Below are 14,190 nucleotides of genomic sequence, written 5' to 3' on the forward strand. Positions count from 1 at the left end.
CTTGACACACCAGTCGTCTGCCCAGGCTGCAAGTTTGTCAGCTGCCAGCTGCAGGCGGTATGTTGCTGTGGTTGAATGTTCTTCGGTGCACCACATTACCAGATTGTCAGCATATAAAGCAGCTTTGACTCCCGTTGGCAGTTCAGGCAGCAGATCGTTGATGAAGATCAAAAAGAGAGTTGGCGAGATCACTCCACCTTGTGGGACTGTCACAAGCAGCTGTAATTATTTCGTATTATATGCAATCATTGCAAGCGCCTGTTCTTTGTGCTGTCGTTTACCTGCCAGGTGAGACGACTTGCACTCGGTAGTTTTCGTGCGGCACGGTTTTCTCTAAATTCTAGTGAAACGGGTGTATCTCAGGTGTGCTGTAGTGAGCTGTGAATTTAGTTGTGTGTCAGTTTTATTCATTCTTGCTGTAGCCGTTTAAGGGGCTAGTAGTCTGCGTTCCAGACTGGAATCCGTTCTTCAATTGAACGTTACTTTTGCTTCCATAGAGCAAAAGGGAGCTGTCTTCATTTGACAGGGGAATTTCGTGTATGTTTTCATGCAACCAGGATGTGGTTACGGTTTTCTTCCCGAGGAGTGATGAAGATGATCCGCCAGCCCAGTCAAGCTAAGCCATTCTACTGCTGAGGGCTGCTATGGACTCGCTTCGCATGGAACTCGTTCTACAGCTGAGGGCTGCTATGGACTCACTTCGCCAGGAACTCATTCTGCGCTCGTGACGTCATTCGTCTTCGGGGCATCTGCACCCAGGATCTCGCTTCCCTTCAAGTCACTGTCAGACCTGCTGGACGGTAACTCTTCCGCTAAATCCGTCCCCTAAAAATAACTCATGCAGGAAGTGTAATTTCAGTGTATGATGGAGTGATAGCAAGAGGGTGTGTTTGCGAGGTAGAGAATTGATGTGAGTGAATGAGAGTAATTAGAGTGTAATCGTTAATTATCTTTGGCAAGGGATTGGGGTTATTTGATGTGTAAATGTGAGTTTTGAGTGTTTTGTTTTGTTCAAGAAACGTATAAACTTCATTTACTGTGTTTTGTACATTTTACAGTTTGAGAGAGCGAAAATTCTGTGAGTTTGTGGATGACAGACTGCGCATATGTGTGTGTGCATATGTGTGTGTGACAGGGACACCGTGTCGTATCAAAACCCTCCTGCTCAATCGGCTGTTGACTGTGACCCTCGATCTGCGGTTGTGCAGGAAGGATCGTATCCAAGACAGCATCTTTCCACTGACTCCACATCTCTGTGTCTTCACCAGAAGGCCATCTGTCCACACTCTATCAAACGCCTTCTGCAGGTCTATCCAGGCTGCAAAGACCATCTTCTGATTCTGGAAGGCATCCTCAATCTCCTGAGACAGGTAGGTGGCCTGGTCTTCTGTGCTCTGGAACTAGCGGAAGCCTGCTTGCCCTGGTGCAAGGATGTCTTCTTTCTCCAGATACCAAAGAAGGCGTTGATTCACCATCCTTTCCATGGTCTTGACCACACAGTTCGTGAGGCTGATTGGACGGTAGCTTGGGGCTTTCTTCTTGTCTTTTCCTTTCTTGTGTATAGGGATTATTGTAGCCTCTTTCCAAACTTGTGGGACTTGGCCTTCTTTCCAGCTGAGGTTGAAGATGTCGAGAAGCTTGCCAACAGCAGCACTTCCCAGATGGTTCAGCATTTCGTTGGATATCCCATCGGGCCCTGGCGACTTCTTGTTTTTCAGCTTGCGTAGTGCCTGGCGTAGTTCCTGATGAGTGAAGGGTGCTTCCATGGCTTCTGGGCTAGCTTTGTTGTTTCTCCTCTCTCTTTGTTCCTTTCTTGCCTCCCTCTGTTTCTCTGCTCCAACATTGAGGTGGCTTTCGCTTGCATAGCTGTTGGCAAAGTGATCGGCGGCTTGCTTTCCAGTAAGGATTTCGCCTCTGTCTTTGACGGTGATGTTGGCTCCTCTCACTTCCTCATCGCTCAGCTGTTTGGTAAGTTTCCATAACTTTTCTCCATCTCTCTCCAAGTTAAGTGAGGCTGTCTTCTCTCTCCAGCTTCTACGGATAGCTTGCAGCTTTTCTTTCAGGAATCTGGCCTTGGCTTTTTGAAGGCAGTTCTGGTTCTCTTGTGAGGGGATCTCCTCTGCGTTCTTCCTGGCAGCCTCAAGATCATTTTGGAGTTCTTGTAGTAGGTTGCTCCAGTATGGCTTGTATTCTCTACGGGCTCCACGTGGGATGGTCTCTCTGGCTGCCTGTAGAACACAGGAGTTGAATTCCTTTGTGACAGTGTTGATGGCCCTGCTCTCTACCCGGACGCTCCGTGTGAGCTCACAGGTTCTGTGTCTGAAGAGCGCCCAGTTGGCCTTCTTGTAATTCCACCTCGCGTGGAGTGGCTGCATCCTCATACAATGCTTGTCGATTGTATGGTAGATTGGACGGTGGTCGCTTCCACCAAGTTGCTCTCCCACCTCTCTCTGCATGCTTCCATGCAGATCTTCCGTGCAGAAGGCAAGGTCTGTGGTAGATGTGCTTTTCCAGCGTCTAGAGTAGAAGGTGTGGGAATCATGTGGGTTGTTCACCAATTGTAGCTGATGATCGTCCTGCCAATTCTCGACCTCCTCCCCTCGTCTGTCCATGTGATCGTACCCCCAGCTCTGGGAGTGACTGTTGAAATCCCCGAGCACAAGGAAGTGGGAGTCGTCGGTTGGAATGGTGTCGAGAGAAAGGGGCCGATCACTGGGGCAGTAGTAGTTCAGGATGTTCATTTCCACTGAGCCACTCTTGATCCTCAGCTTCTGGTACTCTGCTCCTGCCATGAAAACCTCTGTCTGGCAGGCACTGATGTTGTTTCTCACCAGGGTCAGAATGCCCCCTTTGTGCCTATTCTCTCTGTCAGACCTGAAGGTCTGATAGCCTCTGATCTTGAAGGCTTTGTTGCTCTGCAGGTGTGTCTCTTGTATGCAGCATACACTCACTTTCTTGACAAACAGTGTGTGCTCTAATTCAGTCTTTTTATTGAAGACTCCTTCGGTGTTCCACTGCATGGCAATCAGCGGTTGCTGTCGTTTGATGTTTTGGCCAGTTGCTCTCCCCCGCTGTCCCCTGGCTCCACGAAACAGCTGGGAGGGACCGCCAGTAGCTGAGGTTGGGCTCCTTTGAGGCATGGAGCCCGGCGCTACACCTGCCTGGCGGGACTTCACAGGGCGAGCACCATCGCGTGCATTTCGGACTGTCGACATTTCATTTTGCGTTTTTGCGTGGATCTGTGGTTGGTTAAGGTGCCGACTTCAGCCCTCAGGTTTCTTTCGGGGTTACCCCGCCCTTAGTTCCTGGCTCAAAAACCTAACCCTGGGTACACATGGGGGATTTCTTACCGGGGGTCCCATCCCGGGGCTAGAGCTTTTAATGCGGCTCTTACCCGCATGGTGTAACCGTCATCGGACACGTAGAGCATTTATAGGGTAGTCAGTGCCATCTGCCAACCCACCCCGTCCTGGTAGGGACACCGCTAGTTGGTCCGGGACTGCTTATTCTATATTCGCAGCTGGCCCCCATATTTGGGGGCCGTTCCCCTATCCGCCACCTGGGGATCCGCCACCTGGGGATCCGCCACCTGGGGATCCGCCACCTGGGGATCCGCCACCTGGGGACCCACCGGGTTGAGGATAGTCGCCCCCCTACTGAATTGAAAGTAGTCTGTTCCCGGAATCCAAACATATCATATCTATATGTTTTTGGAATCAGGGACCGACAAGGAATAAGAAGAAATTGTTTTTAAATCGATTTCGAAAAAATAATTTTAATAATAATGTTTATAATTATATTTTTAATTTTCAGAGCTTGTTTGTAACCCAAATATTACATATGTATATGTTTTTGGAATCAGAAAATAACGAAGAATAAGATGAAATTGTTTTTGGATCGTTTAATAAAAAAAATAATTTTAATTACAAGTTTCCGATTTTTAATGACCAAACTCATTCATTAGTTTTTAAGCTACCAAGCTCAAATGCAATACCAAAGTCCGGCCTTTGTCGAAGATTGCTTTTCCAAAATTTCAATCAATTTGATCGAAAAATAAGGGTGTGACAGTGCCGCCTCAACTTTTACAAAAAGCCGGATATGACGTCATCAAAGGTATTTATTGAAAAATTGACAAAAACATCCGGGGATATCATTACCAGGAACTCTCATGTAAAATTTCATAAAGATCGGTCCATTAGTTTAGTCTGAATCGCTCTACACACACACACACACACACACACACACACACACACACACACACACACACACACATACACCACGACCCTCGTCTCGATTCCCCCTGTGTGGACAATGCTAACCTCAAACAAGTCGCGTAAGGCGAAATTACTACATATAGTCAAGCTGTGGAACTCACAGAATGAAACTGAACGCACGGATATGACGTCATCTCAGACATTTATCCAAAAAATGAAAAACAACTCTGGGGATATCATACCCAGGAACTCTCATGTAAAATTTCATAAAGATCGGTCCAGTAGTTTACTCTGAATCGCTCTACACACACACAGACACACAGACAAACAGACACACACACACACACAAACACACATACACCACGACCCTCGTCTCGATTCCCCCTCTATGTTAAAACATTTAGTCAAAACTTGACTAAATCTAAAAACAGTATATTTTGATCAATAAGATGTGGACAATGCTAACCTCAAATAACAATATAATTTGCTCAACAAGATGTGAAACGCAAAGTTTGCTCAAGACAGTGTGCACACTACATTGTTTTGTCATTGCTAGCGTATACACTCTCAGATGTTTTGAACCAATACAGGATGGAGGCTCTATACTCACCCGGCGCCAGTGGCGTTCCCACAAAGCATGTAGTTGCCGTTGGTGTCCAATGCCCAGTTGCCTGCACAACACACGTTAGGTTATATAGAACACAATGGTCACGGCTCATAGTTAAGGTCAAGCCATGACTCAGTGATCTCACATCACAGCTGTGGATTTGATTTTGGGGGGTGTCTGTGTTGTCTGTTCCAATGTATAGACACTACCTTATAAAAAAACATATATGTTTACTGAGTATGGAAGGGGAATGAACGCCCTTCCCATGCATATGACTGGTTTTATAATAAACGGCCTCATTATAAAGATCTAGATTCAAACGCATCTGCCTAGATCCCAGCTAGTACAAGTAATGCTTCATAGACCGTTGTGCTCCCAGCTGAAAGCATTGGGCGTGAACGCCCCTGTCTGTCAGTCAATGTGCAATACAGAGTTATAGACAGGCATATCATTAGCTGTCTAGCTTGAAGCATTCAAACAAAAAGAAGGAACTGGTACTGGCCTTTTTTTGTTTTGCAAAACAAGAAAAGCAAATGCATACACGACTCGCCTTCGTCATATCCCAATTAAGTGGACACCCCCCCCCCCCCCACACACACACACACACCCCTCCCCCCACCCACCCACCCCTCTCTTAGGAACCCGACTTCATCCCTTCTGAGTCCCCAATACTGATTCTAATGTGACCTGTATCAAGCCATTTAGTTATTCAAACCTATAAATATTCAACATAATACAAACTTACTCCACCCGCGACCCCCTTCCCACCACCATCACTAGCCTCACATGCTAACATTTAAAAAAAACACGTTATTTTTTTTTTGACAAGAACCATAATAATTAACAATTTTCTGGACAAAAAAACATCCTGACATGCTGTCATCACAAATACTCTGGCCAAGCGGTGCACACATTATTCTATTGATAGCTCAGTGGATATTTTCAGGAGTGAAAATCTTCTCCAAACATTTTCATGCTGTGACTCTGAAATTAGACTTCTGATTATCAACACCTACAATTGTGCGAAATTTGGAGGCTTTTGCTCCCAAAATATCCGAGAACACTTCAACTTAAACTTGTATGAACATGACCCCCGCTGTCGTTTCTGAATTCAACAGTAAAATCGCTATATCTTATGTTATATTTTGCTTCTCTATTTCTCTACTTCAGTTTCTGATCATCTGATTATCTTACTTTTCTAATTGGAGGAGAATATGCACTCTTTTCTGTCCCAATGGGTAGGGGGTGAGGGTAGTAAAAGCATCACAGTTCAAGATTGTGCACGACAAGAAGTGTATTTCCTTAACTGTGGTGAAGAGGGATAACTCAACTTGGTATCAAACACAATTTCTGAACCCTGTAACCACTCTAACACTTTTAATTAATGTTTGTCTGTGTTTCATGCTTCTAATTGAGCTTCAAAAATGGGTACAACAATTGTTGTTTTTTCTGAATTTACCAGTAAAATCACTATATTTTATGTTCTATTTTGCTTCCCTATTTCTCTTCTTCGGTTTCTGATCATCTGATTATCTTACTTTTCTAATTGGAGGAGAATATTCACTCTTTTCTGTCTCAATGGGTAGGGGGTGGAGGTAGTAAAAGCATCACAGTTCAAGATTTTGCCCTACGAGAGCTGTATTTCTTTTAACTGTGGTAAAGAGGGATAACTCAACTTGGTATCTAACACTATTTTTGATCACCGTAATCACTCTTACATTTTTAATGTATGTTTGTGCTTAGCTTCAAAAATGGGTACAAAAGCGTTTTATTCTGAATTCACCAGTAAAATCACCATGTTTTATGTTCTATTTTGTTTTCCTATTTCTATTCTTCAGTTTCTGATCATCTGATTTTTATTTTGTTTACATACTCACGACTGCGACATTATCTTACAATTTCTTCAGTAGTGTTTGCATGACAAAATCTGATACCTATGCTCAAACTTCAGTCGCTATCTTAAAACTGTGCGCGACAAGCTCTTTTCTTTTTACATTTAGTCAAGTTTTGACTAAATGTTTTAACGTAGTGGGGGAATCGAGACGAGGGTCGTGGTGTATGTATGTGTGTGTGTGTGTGTGTGTGTGCGTGTGTGTGTGTGTGTGTGTGTGTGTGTGTGTGTGTGTGTGTGTGTGTGAGTGTGTGTGTGTGTGTGTGTGTGTGTGTGTGTGTGTGTGTGTGTGTGTGTCTGTCTGTCTGTCTGTCTGTGCGTGTGTGTGTGTAGAGCGATTCAGACTAAACTACTAGACCGAACTTTATGAAATTTTACATGAGAGTTCCTGGGAATGATATCCCCGGACAATTTTTTTCTTTTTTTCGATAAATGTCTTTGATGACGTCATATCCGGCTTTTTGTAAAAGTTGAGGCGGCACTGTCACACCCTCAGTTTTCAATCAAATTGATTGAAAATTTGGAAAAGCAATCTTCGACGAAGGCAGGACTTCGGTATTGCATTTCAGCTTGGTGGCTTAAAACTTAATTAATGACTTTGGTCATTAAAATTCTCAAAAATTGTAAAAAACAACTTTTTGTTATAAAACGATCCAAATTTACGTTCATCTGATTCTTCATCATTTTCTGATTCCAAAAACATATAAATATGTTGGATTAAAAACAAGCTCTGAAAATTAAAAATATAAAAATTATGATCAAAATTAAATTTTCGAAATCAATTTAAAAACACTTTTATCTTATTCCTTGTCGGTTCCTGATTCCAAAAACATATATATATGATATGTTTGGATTAAAAACACGCTCAGAAAGTTAAAACGAAGAGAGGTACAGTAAAGCGTGCTATGAAGCACAGCGCAACTGCTACCGCGCCAAACAGGCTCGTCACTTTCACTGCCTTTTGCACTAGCGGCGGACTACGTTCAGTTTCATTCTGTGAGTTCCACAGCTTGACTAAATCTAGTAATTTCGCCTTACGCGACTTGTTGTTTTATCCTGATAAAGCAAACCTTGAACTAACAGAAAACATAACTTTTAAAATAGCCTAATCACTTTGAAATATGACCTCAGGTGTATACTCCAGCCTTAAGATGTTAAGTCTGTCTCCGTTCGGAAGATCGTACCGAAGTGGAGTCAATGGCTACTAACTACAGCGGAACCACGACAAACTAGTTCGGCGACGTCATCAAATCAGGGGATTCTCCTATTTACATTTAGTCAAGTTTTGACTAAATGTTTTAACATAGAGGGGGAATCGAGACGAGGGTCGTTGTGTGTGTGTGTGTGTGTGTGTGTACTGACGGCTATAACGCTGTCAACCGATCACGAGTCTTCTCACGGGATATTTCATATGACTGGTATCGCCGATACATTTCGCCGCTAGTTAGTACACCGAACCAGGCACGGTGTAACGTTCGCCGCACGTTCGGCGACCTAGTTCGGCTTGGTTGGGCTGTAGTCAGTAGCGGACTTTACGGCCCCCCAGCCACGAGTCCATTACCGCAGGCCGTAAAATTAGGTCAGTTAGAGGTCTGCATGTTGTAAGCTTATTTGACAGCGAGCCTCTCCTCGCCCGCACTGTATTACACAATGCCAGATGCTGCTTACGGTTACGTTATTAACGGTTTACGTTAACCTCGAGTGACTTTGAGACCACAAATGGCTCGAAATGTTGATTTTATGTTCTCAACCATTATTATGGTACTTTGAACAGCATAGAATCATTGTGCACAGTAATTGTGACATCTTCAACCTTTTCTTATTTAAAATAAAGCGATTTTTGTCAAAATGATTTTATTAACATTTGACACCATTTTGAAAACACACTTTTTTCTTCGTTTTTTTTTTTTTTGTATCGAGACATTTGAGAGAGAAAAAGTGAAAAGCTTTCCAAAGAAACAAATCTTAATTTCCGTGCCATCTCTGCCCTTAAGTCCGTAATGCCTTACGGGGGTCGTGAAGCATCCTGCGGTAAAAATAGCCGTAGTCCTCGTAGACCTTCGTCTGGTGCTCAAGGAGCTGGGGGTTGAAGACACACTTTTGGCGCAGAGAGCCCCTGTAGAGCTGCACGGACACCAGGGAAAAGACGAGCAGGCAGAAGAGCGTCATCAGCACCACCTCCAGAAGCATCTTGATGGCGCGCAGCATGGCGTTCACGATAGTCCGCAACCCTGCAACACACACACACACACTGTCCTCAGTGACGCCATGGTCCGCAACCCTGCAACACACACACACACACACAGTCTTCAATGACGCCATAGTCCGCAACCCTACAACACACACAGTCCTCAGTGATGCCATAGTCCGCAACCCTGCAACACACACACATAGTCTTCAATGATGCCATAGTCCGCAACCCTGCAACACACACAGTCCTCAGTGACGCCATAGTCCGCAACCCTGCAACACACACAGTCCTCAGTGACGCCATAGTCCGCAACCCTGCAACACACACAGTCCTCAGTGACGCCATAGTCCGCAACCCTGCAACACACACAGTCCTCAGTGACGCCATAGTCCGCAACCCTGCAACACACACAGTCCTCAGTGACGCCATAGTCCGCAACCCTGCAACACACACAGTCCTCAGTGACGCCATAGTCCGCAACTCTGCAACACACACAGTCCTCAGTGACGCCATAGTCCGCAACCCTGCAACACACACAGTCCTCAGTGACGCCATAGTCCGCAACCCTGCAACACACACAGACCTCAGTGATGCCATAGTCCACAACCCTGCAACACACACACACACACATAGTCGTCATGGATGCCATACTCCGCAACCCTGCAACACACACACATAGTCTTCATTGACGCCATAGTCCGCAACCCTGCAACACACACAGTCCTCAGTGATGCCATAGTCCACAACCCTGCAACACACACACACACACACATAGTCGTCATTGATGCCATAGTCCGCAACCCTGCAACACACACACATAGTCTTCAATGACGCCATAGTCCGCAACCCTGCAACACACACAGTCCTCAGTGATGCCATAGTCCGCAACCCTGCAACACACACACACACACATAGTCGTCATGGATGCCATAGTCCGCAACCCTGCAACACACACACACACATAGTCGTCATGGATGCCATAGTCCGCAACTCTGCAACACACACACATAGTCTTCAATGACGCCATAGTCCGCAACTCTGCAACACACACAATCCTCAGTGATGCCAAAGTCCGCAACCCTGCAACACACACACACACACACATAGTCGTCATGGATGCCATAGTCCGCAACCCCGCAACACACACACATAGTCTTCAATGACGCCATAGTCCGCAACCCTGCAACACACACACACACATAGTCGTCATGGATGCCATAGTCCGCAACCCTGCAACACACACACATAGTCCTCAATGACGCCATAGTCCGCAACCCTGCAACACACACACACACATAGTCGTCATGGATGCCATAGTCCGCAACCCTGCAACACACACAGTCCTCATTGATGCCATAGTCCGCAACCCTGCAACACACACACACACACATAGTCGTCATGGATGCCATAGTCCGCAACCCTGCAACACACACACATAGTCTTCAATGACGCCATAGTCCGCAACCCTACAACACACACACACACACATAGTCGTCATGGATGCCATAGTCCGCAACCCTGCAACACACACACAGAGTCTTCAATGACGCCATAGTCCGCAACCCTGCAACACACACACACACATAGTCGTCATGGATGCCATAGTCCGCAACCCTGCAACACACACACATAGTCATCAATGACGCCATAGTCCGCAACCCTGCAACACACACACACACATAGTCGTCATGGATGCCATAGTCCGCAACCCTGCAACACACACAGTCCTCATTGATGCCATAGTCCGCAACCCTGCAACACACACACACACACATAGTCGTCATGGATGCCATAGTCCGCAACCCTGCAACACACACACATAGTCTTCAGTGACGCCATAGTCCGCAACCCTGCAACACACACACATAGTCTTCAGTGACGCCATAGTCCGCAACCCTGCAACACACACACATAGTCTTCAGTGACGCCATAGGCCGCAACCCTGCAACACACACAGTCCTCAGTGATGCCATAGTCCGCAACCCTGCAACACACACACACACACACACGCGCACAGTCCTCAGTGATGCCATAGTCCGCAACCATGCAACACACACACACACACACACGCGCACAGTCCTCAGTGATGCCAAAGTCCGCAACCATGCAACACACACACACACACACACACGCGCACAGTCCTCAGTGATGCCATAGTCCGCAACCATGCAACACACACACACACACACACACGCGCACAGTCCTCAGTGATGCCATAGTCCGCAACCATGCAACACACACACACACACACACACGCGCACAGTCCTCAGTGATGCCATAGTCCGCAACCATGCAACACACACACACACACACACACACGCGCACAGTCCTCAGTGATGCCATAGTCCGCAACCATGCAACACACACACACACACACACACACACGCGCACAGTCCTCAGTGATGCCATAGTCCGCAACCATGCAACACACACACACACACACACACGCGCACAGTCCTCAGTGATGCCATAGTCCGCAACCATGCAACACACACACACACACACACACGCGCACAGTCCTCAGTGATGCCATAGTCCGCAACCATGCAACACACACACACACACACACGCGCACAGTCCTCAGTGATGCCAAAGTCCGCAACCATGCAACACACACACACACACACACACGCGCACAGTCCTCAGTGATGCCAAAGTCCGCAACCATGCAACACACACACACACACACACACACGCGCACAGTCCTCAGTGATGCCAAAGTCCGCAACCATGCAACACACACACACACACACACACGCGCACAGTCCTCAGTGATGCCAAAGTCCGCAACCATGCAACACACACACACACACACACACACGCGCACAGTCCTCAGTGATGCCAAAGTCCGCAACCATGCAACACACACACACACACACACACGCGCACAGTCCTCAGTGATGCCAAAGTCCGCAACCATGCAACACACACACACACAGTCATCATGAATGCCAAAGCGTTAGAACCAAATACTCTTTCAATTTAATGAACTTTATGTAAAAACAAACTTGATTGGTATGTTCTCTTTTGATACATTTGTTCATTTTAGGAATTATTGTTTATTTGTGACAACATCACGAAGATTGGCTTTGTGATACATTGTTTTGCTGAGCTAATGTATTGTTGCAAAGTATGCTTCTTTGCGTTTATCTTTATTGCTTTACACTCAGTTTTGAACACTACCTTATGATCTACAATGCTTCTATTTAATGCGCTTCATGTACATAAACTTATATGTTCTACCATTAATTATGTTTTTATGTAACAATTCCCCCCCCCCCTCCCCTCCCCCATAGTGATCATGAAAATTTATATTAATTTTCTTATTTATTTATACTTACCAACACAATGTTATTTTGCATATAGACCCTTAACCACCGAAAGAAAACGAAAGTGAAACTAGAGTTATACCCCAGAGTGACCGCCCTTTGCGGGTGACGCTAGTAGCGCTTAGCGATAAATACGTCATCCGAAGTACGTCATACGCCAACGAGGGCGAGTCACTAGTCACTTCACCTATAAAACTGAATAGGCATGTGAAGAGGGGAGGAGGGAGGGAGCAATAAGAATAACATTGTGTTGGTAAGTATAAATAAATAAGAAAATTAATATAAATTTTCATGATTAATTTAGATTTACCAAGCACAATGTTATTTTGCATAGAATACCACCGAGGAGGTTGGGATCCCATGTCCTATCACTTCCAATAAGAAGGTTGTCAGAGCAGGGGTAAGGAAGAGGTGCACGCGCAGTGAACACCTAAGGGCCTGGCCCCTGTCTGAATGAACCAAAGAGTTGAGAATATCAACATATCTAAGGCAAGAAACCACTCACCTAAAGAGAGACAAGGGATTGGGCGAGAACAGCTTTCTTGATGCCGTAGGTCTCGTCTCCCCGTCTAGCCGAGAACGTGCGGAGGTAGAAGTCTGTGAAGGTAGACACAGACCTCCAGTAGGCTGCGTGCATGACCTGCGTCAGAGGCACCCCCCGAACGAAACTGAGAGAGGAACTGATGGCCCGGATCTCATGTGCACGAACCGGAGTCGTTCGTGTCAGGTTAGATTTTTTGTAAATTTGTTTGATCAAGAAAACTAACCAGCGAGCAATCGTCTGCTTGGAGATATCTCGTTCTATGTTAGGCAGAAGGGAGATAAACAAGGCTCGTTTAGTTGCCCTATGAGCAGCAGTACGACTAAGATAGGCTTTTATGGCCCGAACGGGGCATAAAAACCTATCCGGGTCATCAGAGTCAAGGTCCCGAGTGAGAGAGGGAATGACGAGGGGGGCTGAGAACACGTCAGCCAGTTGGTTTTTTGCCCTGAACTCAGGCAAAAAGGAAAGAGTCATGGACGAAAGGTCAGGGGCAAACTCGACATCGTGTGGGAGACCACTGATGGCGTGGATGCCACTGACTCTGCGAGCAGTTGCGAGCGAAACGAGAAACACGGTTTTGAGAGTGAGATCCCGGAGTGAGGCAGAGCTCAGAGGTTCAAACGGCGGAGACCTCAAGGCGTTAAGCACAAGAAAAACGTCCCATTTCGGAAAGGAGACTGTTTTGCGCACGGAACGGTTCTTAATTCCATCGATCAAATTGGTGATGAGGGAAGAGTGAATGAGATGGAGAGGTCTAACCCCCGTGGCAGCCGCGATAGTACTGGTGACCGAAGATTTGTACCCTAAGAGGGTACAAGCTTTGAAACCTTTCTGTAAATGAAGAGAGGAAAGGAAATTAGCCAACTGAGCAGGAGAAGGCTGTAATGGGTCGAATTTCAGTCCGGCAGCGAAGGAAACCCAAGTAGACCAACGCAGGGAGTAAAGGTTGTTAGTAGAGGGACGCCTAGCGTCAAGAGACAAGGAAACAGCGTGAGACGAAAGTCCTAATGTTCGCAGCTTTGACCGCACAAAAGCCAGACGGTCAGGCGGAGGGAGTCGGGCGCGGGGTGTGGGATGCCCGACCGAGGTTGCAGGAGACTGAACGCGTCTAGATTGAGGTCGAACGGGGGAACGTGGGAGAGCGCGACCAGTTCGGGGAACCAAGCTGCCCTGGGCCAAAAGGGCGCGACCAAAAGCAGTGTGGGCCTCTCCTGAGCGTACTTGGCTAGAACGCGGGTTACCAGGGCAGTCGGGGGATAGGCGTAAGCTTGGAGTCCCGACCATGGCAGAGCGAACGCGTCCTTTCCGAAAGCCATGGGGTCGTGAAACGGACTCACGTACAGAGGGAGCCGCTTGCTGTACCGGGTGGCAAAGAGATCCACTAACGGAGTGAACCAGTGGGCCCACAGAGGAC

General features: G+C 46.5%; 1 protein-coding gene across 4 annotated transcripts in view; it reads right to left on the reverse strand.

Annotated features, from left to right (window-relative positions):
* Window positions 1-14,190, reverse strand: part of LOC138946890 (sodium channel protein 1 brain-like) — a 206,328-nt gene that overhangs the window by 171,188 nt on the left and 20,950 nt on the right. For all 4 annotated transcript variants that reach the window (XR_011449462.1, XR_011449465.1, XM_070318295.1 and 1 more), the window contains exons 7-8: window positions 8,722-8,943; window positions 4,825-4,885 (exon numbers count right to left, since the gene is read on the reverse strand). Coding sequence is in view for 2 of the 4 variants with exons in the window: in XM_070318295.1 (XP_070174396.1) it covers window positions 4,825-4,885; window positions 8,722-8,943 (283 nt within the window). In the remaining 2 variants the exon portion in view is untranslated. The remainder of the gene's footprint in view (window positions 1-4,824; window positions 4,886-8,721; window positions 8,944-14,190) is intronic.

Source organism: Littorina saxatilis, linkage group LG1 (assembly GCF_037325665.1).
Source record: "Littorina saxatilis isolate snail1 linkage group LG1, US_GU_Lsax_2.0, whole genome shotgun sequence".
NCBI classification, from domain to species: Eukaryota; Metazoa; Mollusca; class Gastropoda; order Littorinimorpha; family Littorinidae; genus Littorina; species Littorina saxatilis.